Here is a 16,453-nt window from a genome sequence, read left to right as displayed (position 1 = left end):
ACAAATAGGATGAATAGATATAGTAGACCATAACCTTTACGGAGATGTTACCTGGCACAGGCAGCACAAAACATATTCCAGTTATGTCATACATACATTTATAAGCACCCCCTCCCCATAAAGCCTTATGGGGTACACTGTCACAGAAACTTCCTGATTTGTGCAAAGAATTTAGCATCCTCTTTGTTGCATGTTTCAATTTCTGCAACATCCTTCCTGGCAAGTGGCAACTAGAATTGCCAAGAACATTTGAAGTGTGGTCTTGCTCGTACCTTACTATAGTTCAAGAAAAACTTCCTGTTTTTATTCCACACCACAATGTGATTTGTAATCCATGGAATGGGAGGAGGGACTGCAGTTTGTGGAGCTTGTGTTTGATGAGTGTATGAGCCATTTGGTATTGATATGTAACAGGAATCAATTTTCCAACAGGTAGATGCTATAGATTACTATACCCAAGTGACAAATAAGCTGTTGGATGAGTACTTGAAAGAGGAACAAACTGTTCATGATAGCCCACTGGGAATGGCTTTTGTAACATTCCAGGAGAAATCCATGGCAACATAGTAAGTTTTGTGTAGTGTGTCTTTTTGTTTTGTGAACACCATAGTTATGACTGAGCAAGCCCCTACTTGTGTAACTTATACACCTAGGTCAGTTTCTCTTCATCCACTTTCTTAATTTGGTTTATTTTGCTCACTTGTATGCTTTCCCAGAGATGCACGTAGTCCCCAGACTTTGAATTAGAAATCAGCGTAGCAAGGAACTGGATGGGTCTGGGACTTCATGGGATAAAGAGCCTTTCAGTTCTAGTCTGGATTCCAGTCTAAGTGAATCTTAGACGAGGTGAATAGGTGTCTTATGGGAAATGAGTTACTGATCTCCGTTCATTTTCTAGTGAGCAGATGGCCCAATCACCAAACCACCATCACAGTGGTGCACACTAGCACCCTTGTTAGTAGTTTCAACAAAGGAGAAGTCAGCAATTGAATTGGCCATAGATGCCAAACTATTCTGTCTTTTGTAGGTACACTGTCCATACTAGGGGGTGGAACATTGGCAGGGTAGCATGGAGATTTTTGTGGGGGCTGTCTTACATCTGTTCTGTGGATAAACAGGACTTCAGTGAACTTTGCACCGATGCGGGGTGCTAAAGTATATATTTGTGTGTGTCCAAATTTACATACATAGCAACTTTGCTTTCTTTTTAGTTAATATCCAGATTATTGCGATGATGAATAAACTCAATTCAGACAGCCCTAAAGATACAGAAATGTACAATGGCCGGTGTTAGGCAAAAGGCTGAATATGATACTGTTAAGTAATGATGTTACTACTAACTGTGATGAAAGGATAGAGGGTTACTTGACACAACTTCATGTTCTTTCAAAATCCCTTCGGTTTGCAGCACACTGCTCAACCCTCACAGTTCTGCAACTTACATTTTCTAACTCCAATCTATGCTTGACATTTACTATAGCTATAGATATTTATCGACCTGAACCTGGAAGTTGCTAAGCCCCCTCAACTCCCATTGAGTTCAGTGGGCGTGATCATGCTCAGCATTGCTGAATTGGGTCATTGGTAGGGATAATTAACTTAGTCCCATTGTTCTTAGTGGGCTATCAGCTGTCTGCCGATCTCTTATTAACAGGATCACAGAGGATTAAGGAAGGAGATCAAGGTCTTTATTTTATAAAAATGTGGTTCCTATAGGACAACAGATCATTCTCTGTGGGCCCCTCAGCTTTGTCATACATATGCCCCCTTTTGTCAAAATATCCATAATCTCTTGACTTTCAGGGCATGCTGTAAAGCTGGTCTTGAATGTGGGTTTGAAGAGGTGTAGGATGTGGGGTTTCTTGTGGGAATTTGAGGTGTCAGGGAGGTTGTACTTGAATTTCTGATTAGCACGACCAAGAGGAACTGAAAAAGATGTTGCAGTCTGTTTGGTGGTTTCATTTAGTTTTGGGTCGATGCAATGGACTTTTTCTTCTGGAACCTGGGTTATACTATACGTGAATAAAAGTTCCACATCAAATGACCAGGCAGTTGAGTACCAATGGCAGTCACTGCTCCAGAGAAAACAGTAGTGGAATAGCAAAGGTGTTGCAAGCCAGGATTAAGATGCTTTGATTCATTTTAATGTGGAAGCTTCATCATGATGCTTGGGCATCACATACTGAGGATACTAACTTTTACTTCAGATGTTGCTTGCATTGTTAAAACAAGTACAAGCGCAGTCACTAATTAAATATCTTCTGCTGCAGGATGTGGAATTTTTATGGCAATACTATTATTGCAGTAAGGAAAAAAATCCCTCTTTCCCTGGTTGATATTTGTATATGTGTTGCCCTGTATCCTTTTATGTAAATGAAGAATAGTCATGATTACATTCACAAACTTCAGAGAGGCACGCCATTTAAATATAATGCATATCCCTGCCATGCTTACATATCAAAACTCATCTGGAACTGGGTTTTTTAACAATAAAACTAACAGTCATACCTTTTGAAATTTGTGCCTAAGACTATTAAAAATAAAGTAATAAATAAATTAATGGAGATATCCTATCTCCTAGAACTGGAAGGGACCTTGAAAGGTCATCGAGTCCAGCCCCCTGCCTTCACTAGCAGGACCAAGTACTGATTTTGCCCCAGATCCCTAAGTGGCCCCCTCAAGGATTAAACTCACAACCCTGGGTTTAGCAGGCCAATGCTCAAACCACTGAGCTATCCCCCCCCCCCCCCCCCATTGCATTTGGGAAGGTTATAAGTGCTCTGCTTGTGGCCATAATTAGATTGGGTGTGAATGCACCAAATGTCAATCAAATAACAACTCTAGAAGATATAATCAAGTCTTAAGTTTACACTTTGGGAAGGGGAAGAAGGGGTTTCAGGCAGTGAGAATAATCAGCATAGTAAAAACATGCTCAAAAGTGCTATTCTAAACTGGTGGCTGATGTTGGTTTCAGTATCATCCGTAAGAATACAGACACATTCACTGCTGTGTAATTACTGGCCTGTAGAGCTTTTATATTTATTATATTAATCATCACAAACTCTACTTTCATGATAGTGCTGTGCAGCTCAAAGCAAGACTGCTTAGGTGTCCATAAGCTGTGATCGAGCTTGGGTGATTGTTTAAATGATGACTATTATAATGTCACACATGCATATGGTGAAGTCCAAAATACTGTCTCAAGAGGGTGTGATAAAAGCCTTTCCCTTTATTGGCAGTCTCCCTGCTTAAACATGTGACATTTCCAGCTGCAAAACTACATTGTTGTTTCTTTATTGCAGTATTCTGAAAGACTTCAATGCCTGCAAATGCCAGAGTTTTAAATGTAAAGGGGAACCTCAGCCATCAGCCTACAGCAAAGAACTCTGCATTTCAAACTGGAATGTTACATATGCCACCTATCCAGAGAATATTTGTTGGTAAATTCTTGATCACTTTACATCAATTTATAATCCAGAATATAAATTTGGAGTTGGAGGGGTTGGGTTATTTTTCTCCTCAGAAGAAAATTATTTTTTGCCCAGATACTGAGAGTTTGAACCATTGTCACATTGAACACTTGTGGACTAGTAGATTGAACACAAGACTGGGAGTCGGGATATCTGGGTCCTGTTGCCACCTCTACCACTGAAATGCTTAGTTGACATTGGGCAAGTCACTCATGGCCTGATATTTTTTCAGAGGTTGTGGGTACCCGCATCTCCTATTGACTTCAGGGACAATTGAAATCAATGGGCGCTGTGGTTGCTCAGCACCTCTGAAAATCATCCCCTTAACACCTGTGCCTCAGCTTTTTCATCTGCAAAATGGGGATAATGCATACCTATTTTTGTGAGATGTATGGATGAAAAAGCCCTATATTAGTGCTAAGTATTATAAAAATATCTGACTTCTAGTATTAGCTGCCACATTATAGCAATAGCTAAACCCACTGTATAATGAAACATTCTTTTAAAATCTTATTGCTGTAACAGTAAATTTCCCAGCCATTATGTGCCACTTGGGGGGAAAGTTTTTGAAATAAGCAAATGGTGTTGAATTGCTTTTTTCTCCCTTCCTGTCACAAAAGCTAGAGGGGTACACCAAAGATCATTGAAATCTTTCCAGTTACCTTGCAAGTGGCTTGCATGTGATGTAGCCTTACTCATAATGCAGGTTACAGATTTTTTCACGGAGGTCGTGGAATCCGTGACTTCCAGTGACCTCTGTGAATTCAGCCCCAGTTCCTGGCCGCCATGGGCGGCAGGGTGGTACCCCTGAGCTCCTGGCCACCACGGACTGCGGGGCTGCAGTTCAGGGGCGGCAGCGGGGGTCCCCCTGGAGCTCCCGGCCGCTGCAGGCAGCAGGAGAACCCCAGAGCTGCCCAGCCTCTGCAGGCGGTGTGGGGACCCCGCAGCTGAGCTCCCCATTTTGTCATGGATATTTTTAATAAAAGTCCCATACTGGTCACGGGCTTCCCTGAGTTTTTCTTTATTGCCCGTCACCGGTCTGTGACTTTTACTAAAAATATCCATGACAAAATCTTAGCCTTAATTATGAGACACTGATTTTTTGTGTGTGTGACCTTCCTCACTGTCCACCACAAAATCACAGGGAGTTTTTGATAACACATTTATTCATAATACTGTAGAAGTGTTGAGCCATGATTTATTGCAAAATATCCTTATTAAATACCAGTAGTCTGCTCCCTTTTAACTTGTGATTCTTTTCAATGTTTGAATCCTCTTTAATGTCGGAGCATCCATTTAAAAATGCAGTGTTGTTCCATCTGACTTCTGGTACTCAAGAGGTTTATTTTCTCCATAACTGCAATTCTACCATCAGGATAAAATACAGAATCTAGCTTCTTATAATTTAACAGTGTGGTTTGTACCTTTATATTTGCAACCATGGTACCTTGAGATGTGAATTACACAGTTCTGGTAAGCTGCAATGAGCGGGGTTAGGTTTAGTCAGTACTTGGATTGGAGACCCCCAAGGAATACCTCAGTACTGCAGATAGTTACAGTAATGGCTGAGTTGGCAATGGTGATGTTGGTGGGGAAGCACTCACATAGCTAGGGCCCTACAAAATTCACAGCCATGAAAAACGCGCTACGGACTGTGAAATCTGGTCTCCCCCACTGAAATCTCTGTGTGTGTGTGTGTGTGTGTGTCTTTTACCCTATATTATACAGATTTCATGGGAGAGACCAGTGTTTCTCAAATTGGGGGTCCTGACCCAAAAGGGAGTTGCATGGGGGTTGCAAGGTTATTTTAGGAGGGTTGCGGTATTGTCACCCTTACTTCTGAGCTGCCTTCAGGGCTGGGTGGCTGGAGAGCAGCAGCTGTTGGCCTGGTGCCCAGCCCTGAAGGCAGCACCCCACCAGCAGCAGCCCAGAAGTAAGGGTGGCAGTACTATACGATGCCACCCTTATTTCTGCACTGCTGCCTTCAGAGCTGGGCGGCCGAAGGGAGGCAGCTGCTGACTGAGGGCCCGGCTCTACAGGCAGCAGCGCAGAAGTAAGGGTGGCAATACCGTACCGTGCCATCCTCACTTCTGGGCTGCTGCTGCTGGCAGCGGCTCTGCCTTCAGAGCTGGGCTCCCAGCCAGCAGCCACCATCCTCCAGCTGCCCAGCGCCGCTGCCAGCAGCAGTGCAGAAGTACGGGTAGCAGTACCGCGACCCCCCACCCCCCCAAACTCCTTTTTGGGTCAGGACCCCTACAATTACAACACCATGAAATTTCAGATTTAAATAGCAGAAATAGTGAAATTTACTATTTTAAAAATCCTTTGACCATGAAATTGACCAAAATGGACCCTGAATTCGGTAGGGCCTTACACCAGAGGTGAAAGTAAGCTGGTCTGGTCCGGTACGGCGTACCGGCCTGGACCGGCTTCTCCAGCGGTGATTTAAAGGGCCCAGGGCCCCAGCCGCTGCGGGGAGCCTCAGGCCTTTTAAATCGCCACCTGAGCCATGCTGCCCCGGAGAAAAGGGCTCCTGTTTTTCCTTCCCACCTCCATTCCTCCACCGCGTCACCGATTGTGTTTCTTTAACACTAGGCTTTTCTTAGCCGATGCCATGTCTGCTTTTCTGTTGTTTAAAATACCAACATCAGTCAAACTACAAAAGCTATATCTTATGGCAAGGAAAGAAATGTCATTTGGAGAGACAGTAGGGCAAGAATGGATTTTACTCTTAGTTGGTGTTCATGCTATAAAATAGAAAAATGTAGGACATTTAAGACCTTACCAATTCTATACTTAGTTACTTATATGGCCCCCATCACCATAGCAGCTGAGCACCTTAAAGACACTTAGACCTCGCTATTGGTATTTGAGTAGTGGTCCCACTGGGCCTACTGTTTAGACTTCCATTGAAAACTCAGCAATACTTCAAACATGAATATCTCATTTATTGTCTTCAGCTAGATGTTCTGTTGCAAATTGCTGTAAGGAACTGATCCTTCAGTGATATCAATTTGGTTAAATAAAACTTGGAGAAAATTCAATCTATTAGCGCCCGCTCCCCCCCCCCCCCCAAACAAAGCCCAAACTGGAAAAAGTTTTTAATTTGGGTTCATTTTATTGATTACATAGGGGTAAAAAGTGACTCTCCAGCAGTCCAGCCCATGCAATTATGCTAATTTTTCATTTAGTAATTAATAACTAATGGCAATTTGGGCTTCGTTAGTGAATTTCTCGTTTTTTTGTATTATTTCTAGTTATATGAAAAACCCAGTTTTAAAAAAAAATCACCTGTCACTTGACAGTTAGTATATCTGTGTATCCACAAAACACTTACTGATTGTTTTCTGTTCTGTCCTTTTGCTTAACAGGAATAATTTTTCAGTGCGTGGGCTAAGATGGTGGTTTAGATGGTTTTGCATTAATTTGCTCCTTTTTATTGTGCTGTTTTTTCTGACTACTCCTTCCATAATCATCTCCACCATGGACAAGTTCAATGTCACCAAACCTATTCGTTACCTTAATGTGAGTATCACTTGTTTTTGAGTTTATTAATACACCAATATCAAAATGTTATAGAAAGTGAACAAGGAAGTGAGCTGGTAAGGATTATGTGTCTTCACACTAAGCTACTATGGACAACATTATCAGCTGGTGTAAGCTGAAGCCAGTGGAGCTACACCAATTTACATCAGCTGAGGATCATCCATGCCTATGTGTTAGTCAATCTCAACCAGTTCAAATCCCCTGCAAGGGCTGAAACTGATGCCGATTTTTTAAAAATAAATTCAAAACGATGTCCTCATCATTTGTATTTTTTATGTTTCTTGATAAGGATTAGCCTGAAATCAGTTCATTTGAGACTTTCTGTGATCATACATTTTTATTTTACGTGAACAATTAAAATGTATCTTGAACTATATAACTTTAAATATAGTAACTTGGAGCAAAAAACAGAACCTCCAATCCAAACTCCTTTTAAAGTTTAGAATTATATGTGTGTGGGGATTACAACTCAGATCTGAAACTCTAAAATAAAACTTCATTCTTACATTTTGGTTCAAGTTGGATACAAAACCAGGAAGATATCTACATCTGGTTCCTGTTCAGTTCCAGCTGAAATTTCACACAAACTGAGATTTCAGTATCTTGGAATCTAACCTCAAACCCTAGCTCTGGTTTTTGCCTTGTACCAAAAACTCTGAATGCTAACTGAACCTTAATCTGCATCAGAACATAGTTTCCTCTGTCCAACTCCAGTATAAATGGGTTGCTTACCTATAAAAGCTAATTTCTGCAGCATCTATTCTTCAGCCACAATGGTATTAGAATATTATACCTGTCTTTACTTTTTATTTATTATTTTTAGACTCCTATCATTAGTCAGTTCTTCCCAACGCTCCTCCTGTGGTCCTTTTCAGCTCTGTTACCAACAATTGTGTACTACTCAACACTATTCGAATCCCACTGGACAAAGTAAGCAATCGATTTTCCTCTCTTTTAACCTTGTCCCATAAACTGAGTCACTGGGAAAACTGGAGAAAATGGGTAAACTTCATAAAAATTATAGCTGGAAAAGACCTATTAAGCCCCATCTAGACCATTCCTTGCCCAGTACAGGGAAGTCTATCCTCTGTCGAGAGCTTTATCCATTGGCAGTCTAATAGGTCTTCTTGATAAACAGTCAAGGAATTTTCCCTGTTTCGTAGTAGATCCAGTGAATAGTATCCAGCCTTGTCTTGTTTTTTTTTGTTGGTTTTTTTTTTTTTTTGTCCCCCGTGTGGCAGCCCCCCCCCCCCTTTTTTTTTTTTTTTTTTTTTTTTTTTTTTGGGCAAGGCCTCTATTTAACAGAGAAACTTTGTGCTTGACTGACAGAATCTCTGTCATTCAGAAGCAAACTCTCCATACAGGTCGTTTGGACCTCTGACTACAGACACTGGTGATCTGTCACAGACTAATCTGAATTACAAAAGTACTACCTTCCCCATGTCTGTATGTGAAAAATCATCCTTACTGAGTGTCACGTACATTTGTCTTAAATGAGCGTTCTTGGGGACATTGACGTAGAACACTAAGATTACACCAATGGGCTGCAGTGGTTCTAAGGGAAATGCATGGTTCTTGCTTTTGATAGATGGAGCTCTAATGGACATACCTGGGGTTTGGCCCACCAGATTTCTTGAAATACTTCCACCTGAGGCTTGTCGTGGATAGGAGCCAAATTAACAATATCTTGTTCTGCCTTTGCCCATAACATTTGTAACTGATCTTTTTAGATAAAAACCATTTTGTCTCAGAAGAGATGACACTAACAGTGTTAGTCAAGCAGCCCATCTGAATCTGTGTTTTTTTGGCACACTGCCCTACTGAAACTGGCACAATGCTGTCTGAAAGACGAGATTGAATATGAGCAACCAAGAGGCTCTGAGCATCACATGTGTTTGGAGACTAGCCTTGAATATCCAGATGACAGGTGTCTCAAGTCTACATGCCTGTGGTGGGGGCCTGTGGTATCACTAATCCAGCTATGATCTGGATTAATGATCAGAAACAACTTCCATGTCTCCATAAAGAGAGACACGGGCCTGCTTGGCTCAGGTTTATAGATACACTGGTGGCCCTTGGACACTCTTGTCTCCCGGGTGGATAAAAATCAATGCTTTTTTTTAAAAAATCCGATTTTTTAAAATTTAAATCTGAGTGTTTTGATAAAAAGGTTTTTTCCTCAAAAAGCAATCTAAAGATAGTTTTACTTAAGCTACATTATAGCTCAAAGATATCTCATCATGGAATAGGGATTATACATCATAATTCTGTAGTATGAGACAATATATTCATGTAATATTTAAGAAAAGTTTTGTAAATGAGTTCCAATAGTACATGGATTAGGGTCCCAATTTTATGGGGTTCCACAGGCTTCATATAGATTATTTAGGTTAATCTTTCTATCTACCCAATTGGACTCAGTGCTCAGTCTAGAAGATACCATCAGAGATGCTTAGTTTTGCAGTTCTCAAACTCTGGATTTGTGTCTCCAAAGGTAACATGCTTGTTAACAGCAAAAATGTTTTAAAACAAATAAATAAATATACAGAGGTGAGAAATAACAGACCTCAACCCTATTGTCCCTCTGCAAATTTGTGTACACGGAATCAATCCCTTACCTCTCTAAAAGTGCAAAGTTTCAAAAAGTTCAATGAATAGAAGATTGTTGGGGCGGAATAGATCTGGACAAGGAGAAGAAGTCTGGAGATAAATGTGAGAAGCGAGGGACATATGCTTGTTTTGTTAAAATATTATATGTTTGCTGTTGAAGAAAAAAATCCAGACTACTTAATGTTGTTGTTTTAGTTAAATAAAACAATTAAATGTCTGTCTGGTGGTGATCTCCTCCTAATACAGCATGGCAAGAAAATCCTCCAAATACTAATGATTAACCTGTTGAATTGGAGATAGTTCACCTCCCAATGACTTCATAAATATCTGCTTCAATTACCTTTGGTAAATGAAATAACCAAACAATCATTCATTTTCTGATATAGCTGTAAAACTCATCTGAAAAGTTTTCAAAATAAATCACTTTAAAAATGTATAGTGTGTGCCTTCTAAAAATGAAACCTACATCGATCTCTGAGTTGTGAAGAATATGCATTAAGGTTATAACAGCCAACAAGAATGCACTTTTATGTAGAAAACCATGATTAAATCGAGTTTTCCTGACTAGTGATTTAAATCAATTTGATTTAAATTAAATCCACCCTGCTTCTCTCAGTGAAGGGCACTCAGTCCTCTCACAACAGCTAACATTTTACAGCCAAGGTCCTTCAGGAGGAGTAGTATATTCCATGTAAAGATATATTTATTGGAGGTGGGGAGGGGAGAATACTTGGAGACCTCACTTAGCTGAACTAAAAGTTGGGGGGAAATTCAAAAATAACTGAACTAGTTTGTGTTCGGAAAACATTATAGATTCCTCCACTTCTGACAGAAGAACTAGTGGAGTTGGAAGAGGATGAAAGCTTGTGTTTAGCAATAACAGTCTCTTACTCAATAACCTTTTCCTCTTCGGTAGGTCTGGAGAAAACAGAATAATGATGCATAAAGTGTACATTTTTTTGATCTTCATGGTGTTGATTTTGCCTTCCCTTGGTCTAACCAGGTATTCACCTTGTTCTTGTATCTTAAAGTTTGAATATTTTATAATTGGAGTTTGTCTGCTTTGTTTTTGTGACCAGCCCTCCTAGAGATGTATAGCTGTTTTTGTTTGTTTAATCTGTGTTTTGTAGTCATAATACCCTAAATTGCCTTTCATGTGAGGATCTCAAAGCACTGACAAGCACATAAGGAATTAGGCCTCACAAATCCCCTGTGAGATTGGAAAGTATTTCCAGCTGCTTTTTGTAGATAAGCAATATAAGGCATTGAGAGATTAAATGGCTAAGGCACTGAGGGTCACATAGAAAGTCAGTGGCAGAGCCAGGAACCCAGACCTCCTGACTCCCACTCTTGTGCTTTAGCCACAAAATTATCCTTTTCGTTCCCCACCTTCTTTGCTCCTGTAACACCCATCTGGCTGTCTCCCTGGGCACTGTGAATGTCTGCCTTCGGCACACTGTCTGCTGAAGATGAAACAGAAACATGAGCGTTAAATGAAACACTTCCATTTTATTGGATTCCAAGTCTCCCTTCCCACCTTTGACCGAACAGTGTTCAGTCATTACAGTAGGCTAGAGTAAACTGCAGTTTATACAATTAAAACTTCCTCCATTTTAGAAGAGCGAGATTGGTTGGTTTTGTTTGTTACCACTGTGTTGAACTATGGAGAGTGAATTATATTAATTAACTATCTTTCTTCTAGTCTTGATTTTTTCTTCCGCTGGCTGTTTGACAGAGAGTCGGCTGAATCTGCAGTCAGGTTGGAGTAAGTATTAGCTACCCTCTGATATTTCACTGTAGTCTTTTTGCCAACTAACCTTTTTTATTGCATAATGAATGTGCATCATTATGGATGCCCTATACTATAACATGGGGATTCAGAATGAATGGTGGGATGTGAGCTCCTTCTAGGTTATTAGGAAGAGGAGTCATGGATCCGAGCCCCTTTGTGCTGGGCACTGTAGAGAAACACATAACAAAGAGATGGTCCCTGCCCCGAGAAGCTTACAGTCGAAGTATAAGACAGAAGATGGATGCAACAAACAGATGGGGGCAGGGAGAGAGCACAGTGAGACAGTATGTTGAAGGTTGTGCCATATCATTGGAACAGGAATCTTTCCTAGAACCACACTAAGATCTTGTTGTTACAGAAATTGATTTAGAAGAGGAGAAGAAATCTTCATGTTGTTGTTTGGCATAGTGGTATCGAAGAGCAACATTTGCAGATGTTGGGCAGCGGCTGTTTTTTGTTCTGTTTTTGTACAGCATCTAGCACAATGGGATCCTGGTCAATGACTAGGGCTCCTAGGCACGATCGCAAAACAAATATTTAAGGCGTCTCTGCTGAAAGAAACCACTAGTCTAGCATCTTGCCGCCAACAGTGACTTGAGGTATCAAATGACTCCCTCATCCAACATAAACCACCTATCAGATTGTACTGTATATTCTTTTCAAATTAGTGTAACTTAAGATGCTGTTTATATTCTTGTGGATCCATGTTTGACATCCTACAAAATATGCCCTTACTACTGCATGTAGAGAATTCAGCAGTAGGCACTTGTAATTAAACCACTGCATCAAAGATTTTGCAACCATCTTTTGTAAAGCTTTGCAGTGTTTGTTCTGAAGAGGAGCTATTTCCAAATGTAACCTGTCCCCATTGCAAACCCTCTGCCTTCTAATCACTGACTCTGTTTCCTTGTAGATGTGTCTTCTTGCCTGACCAGGGAGCCTTCTTTGTGAACTACGTGATTGCCTCAGCTTTCATTGGCAACGGGATGGAGCTACTGCGCTTGCCTGGCCTCATCCTCTACACCATACGCATGATAATGGCCAAGTCCCCTGCTGAGAGGAAAAACATTAAACAGGTATAAGAGCTCCTCTCAATAGCATGGGGGCAATAAAATCCTAAGCAGCCTATCAGAAACTACAATCCTTACATGAGAACAGTATGTGCCCTCTTCCTTCACAGCTGCTAACTATCATCTGTGGTCATTCCTTGTGGCCTTTCTTTTGCTCAGACTAACAGGTACATGTCCCCTCCCTGAGCAGCACAGTGTGGATATGTAGGAGACTGTACAGTTTGAGCCCATGCCTGATTAAAACAAGCCATTCAGGGCCCATTCGTCCTTACTTGGGGCCTGAAAATCAGGTCCTCCGTCTCCACACCACCTCAAAATGAGAACTTTAATTAGGGAGTTGGCAAGCAGGCTTAGTTTAAGCCCACCCTTAACCACCACTTTATTCCCCTCTTTCCTCAAAACTTCATATGAAATTGATCTCTTTGTAGGTTTGAAAAACGTTGGCTCATTAGCTTTCACTTCTGTTAATCTCTGCTGTGCTCTGAGGGTGTGAGAGAGGCTCTCTGTACTAGGATTCCAGCCTGAGAGGTTCAGCTGACCGCTCAAACACTTGGGATATTTATCAAGCCAAACTGCAACCTCTGAACCTCTAGAGCTCTGCCTGCTCTGAAAGCCAACGCACACAGCACCACAGAGGTTAAACTATAATCGCTATAGAGATCAAAGTTCTGGCAGCACAGGCACAATAATTTTTTGCCCTGTGGTTGGGCATAGCTTTTCCCCATAGCTGAATTTAAGGAGGAGACTGAAAACAGGCTCCTTGGGGAATTCTCTTGACAGAAATATCAGTTGCTGCAAGCGTGCTCTGTGTAAGCTTTCAACTTCTTTCTCTCATATCCTGGGATTAATGTGGCTACAACACTGCATACAACAATGTTGAAAGCACGTAATTAATTTACATACCACTTGTGCATCTGTAACTAGTTTGCCTGGGTGTCTCAAAAAACCAACAACACATCCCTCTGTTGTGAGGCGAGAATAAGGAAGGGGCAAACTGAATTGTTCCCTTTTTGAATCTAGTTTAATCCTTGGAAAGCTAACATTTGTGTTTGTTTTTTCCCTAGCATCAAGCATTTGAGTATGAGTTTGGAGCAATGTATGCCTGGATGTTGTGTGTATTCACTGTCATCATGGCCTATAGCATTACATGCCCCATTATTGTCCCATTTGGTAAGTTTGCCAATGAGTTGTGTGCACAGAGCAGGGAAGGGGGGAGAGGTTTGGTCTGAGCACATGACCAGGAGACTGGAATTCCTGAGTTCTTATCTCAGCTCTGATAGTGACTTTCTGTGTCCTTGGACCAAAACGCACATCTGCTCTGTCGTGAAAAATAGGGCAATACGCAACCTCACAATGTGGTGTTGGGGTGAATTAATGTCTGTACAGTGTTTGGAAGCTGAAAAGCACTACGGTATATGATGATAATTCTATTTCTGTAGCTTGAGGAATATATTAACTCTGACTTCTGTACAGCTTTAACAATTAAGGATGGAATTTTCAATTGAAAAGGTTTAGTATCATGCTTTTCAACCATATTAGCGTTTCATTTCTGCTTTCCTCTGTGCTCTCAGAGAGGATGTCTACATGTGACTTTCAGCCAAAGAGGTTCGGCAAAGTAGCCAAACTTTCAATGGGACTTTTGTTGCTAAATCCCTTAGGCACTGATGAAAATCTCACCCCCGAGTTCCATCAAAACAGATAAAATACAACATAAAAATAAACACGGTGCAAACCAGATCACAGTCGTGCCTTCTGGCCCTGGTATCTATGAATGTTTTTATGTCCTAGGTGAATAATAAAAGGAAAAAAGGCTAGATGGAATCCTGAATGCTGATAGGAACAGAACAAATATACAGCTGCACAAACATGTCATTACTCTAGGTCACAGATTAACATAAAAGTAAAGCTATTTTCTCAGGGGAAAGTTTGTGAAATAAACTTCGTATCTATTAAATGGCAGTGGGAAACATGTAAGATCTGGCCTAAACCCACAAAAATAAATTTAAGACAATTTTGTCTCTCTCAATTCTCTGTGCTCCATATTGTAAAGATTTGAGGGTACTACTGCATACAGTGCTGCAATTCCTAGCTGCCACTGGAACTTGGAACATCTTGGCTTTTATAGGGACACAGTTGACTTGAAATAGTCATTTACAAAAATTAAAAGTAGTTTTAGGAATCACATATGTCTGGGTCGCCCTACCAATTTGTGATTTTTATATTCACAGTTTTCAGTAACCTGTCTCTATCCTCTTTTCAGGTTTAATATATATACTGCTGAAGCATATGGTTGATCGCCACAATCTTTACTATGCATTTCTCCCTGCTAAACTGGAGAAGAAGATCCACTTTGCAGCTGTGAATCAGGCCCTTACAGCTCCGATCCTCTGTCTGTTTTGGCTCTATTTTTTTTCATTTTTGCGACTAGGTAAGGGTTATCTGTCCGTGATAAGCTTGAAATATTGCTCTATGATCTTGTGGTTAAAGCAGAGGGACCGGGATTCTGCTCCCAGCTCTGTCACTAAATTGTCTAAAGTCATGTGGGAAGTTTCTTAACTTCTCTGAGCCTCTAATTGTGCATTTTTAAGACGGGGATAATAATCCTTACCTGCCTCATGGGGATATTGCAAGGCTTACCATCTTCACAGTACACCTCTACCCCGATATAACGCGACCCCATATAACATGAATTCGGATATAACGCGGTAAAGCAGTGCTCCGGGGGGGGCGGGGCTGTGCACTCCGGTGGATCAAAGACAGTTCAATATAACACGGTTTCACCTATAACGCTGCGGTAAGATTTTTTGGCTCCCGAGGACAGCGTTATATCAAGGTAGAGGTGTACTTTGAGATCATCTTAACAGGAGCTAATAGGGGAGGGCAAAGTAGACAAACACCTGTCAAGAATGGTCTGGATAATACTTAGTCCTGAGTGTGGGGGATTGGACTAGATGACCTCTCGAGGTCCCTTCCTGTCCTATGATTCTATTACATTTAACTTTTAAGCTGTTAGTTGACACATTCTCTCACTGATCCCCACTCACATTAGCCTCAAATTAGAAATGTTCATTATGTCACAAACGTGCTGTATTAACAGAGGTGCTGGGGGAAGTTGGTGGCTTGACCTTTGGGCACCCAGAACAGTATGGGAGGTTGTTTGGGGTTTTTGTTACGCATGATGCACTTGAGGCTTTTGGTGCTGTGAAGGAGATTCAGCATCTTTTTTCTTCCCCCAGCTTTTCCCTTTGGGTTGGGGATGGAGGTGACTTTTTAAATCTAGAGCCTTATTAATAATTTATTTGTACTGTTCATTAAAGATATGTTCAGGATAGTCCATAAATGCCTCAGTCTAGCTGGAAAATATTGAGATTCCATTCCCTTGACATAACCACTTATGACACTGTAATTACTGTTAAAGTATTGTATGATCTAGTAGGGCCAGTATCCTGCTTCTAGCAAAGGCCTATTCCTGATGTTTCAGAGGAAGGCAAATGCCCACGATATGCACTGGCTAATAGTTAAAAAAATATGATTGTTTTGTTTTGCAACTAGGAAGCTAAATGCTGATTAATCAAATTGTCTGTTGGTGTGATGATCTGCCCTGCCATGCTGGATACCTCAGTTTGATCCTGTTTGTTGACTTAGGATAGCACCCACTGTGAGCTAAGCACTTTCTTAGAAGGATGGTCCCTGCTCCAGTTAGCTCACATTCTTAGTCTTGGAGTTTTGGTCTCTAGTGCAGCAGTGGCTTAGAGTGCAGTGACAGCAGCTCACATGGCTCAGGAGAGTGGTTTGTATCACTCCACAACGGTTGCTGTGAATGCTCAGGTGGTATTGACTGGCACTGAAAGCAGCTTTGTCTAGTACCCTAAGGATGATGCCTGAAATATGGGGCTTCTGAGGATGGGGGAGAGAAAACCGGGGAAAGTCTTATAGGTTAAGACGTGGACTTGGAGAGCTCCTCT

The 16,453-nt window shown here is 41.2% G+C and overlaps 1 protein-coding gene across 1 annotated transcript in view; it reads left to right on the top strand.

Annotated features, from left to right (window-relative positions):
- The window catches only part of TMEM63A (transmembrane protein 63A), a 40,311-nt gene that overhangs the window by 21,222 nt on the left and 2,636 nt on the right, over positions 1 to 16,453 (top strand). Inside the window, exons 13-21 of the mRNA XM_065400430.1 lie at positions 433 to 566; positions 3,303 to 3,440; positions 6,842 to 6,995; positions 7,840 to 7,946; positions 10,543 to 10,629; positions 11,329 to 11,391; positions 12,332 to 12,494; positions 13,553 to 13,658; positions 14,749 to 14,916. Coding sequence (XP_065256502.1) covers positions 433 to 566; positions 3,303 to 3,440; positions 6,842 to 6,995; positions 7,840 to 7,946; positions 10,543 to 10,629; positions 11,329 to 11,391; positions 12,332 to 12,494; positions 13,553 to 13,658; positions 14,749 to 14,916 — 1,120 coding nt within the window. The remainder of the gene's footprint in view (positions 1 to 432; positions 567 to 3,302; positions 3,441 to 6,841; positions 6,996 to 7,839; positions 7,947 to 10,542; positions 10,630 to 11,328; positions 11,392 to 12,331; positions 12,495 to 13,552; positions 13,659 to 14,748; positions 14,917 to 16,453) is intronic.

Source organism: Emys orbicularis, chromosome 3 (genome assembly GCF_028017835.1).
Source record: "Emys orbicularis isolate rEmyOrb1 chromosome 3, rEmyOrb1.hap1, whole genome shotgun sequence".
NCBI lineage: Eukaryota > Metazoa > Chordata > Testudines > Emydidae > Emys > Emys orbicularis.
This window is presented reverse-complemented; position numbering and strand designations above follow the sequence as displayed.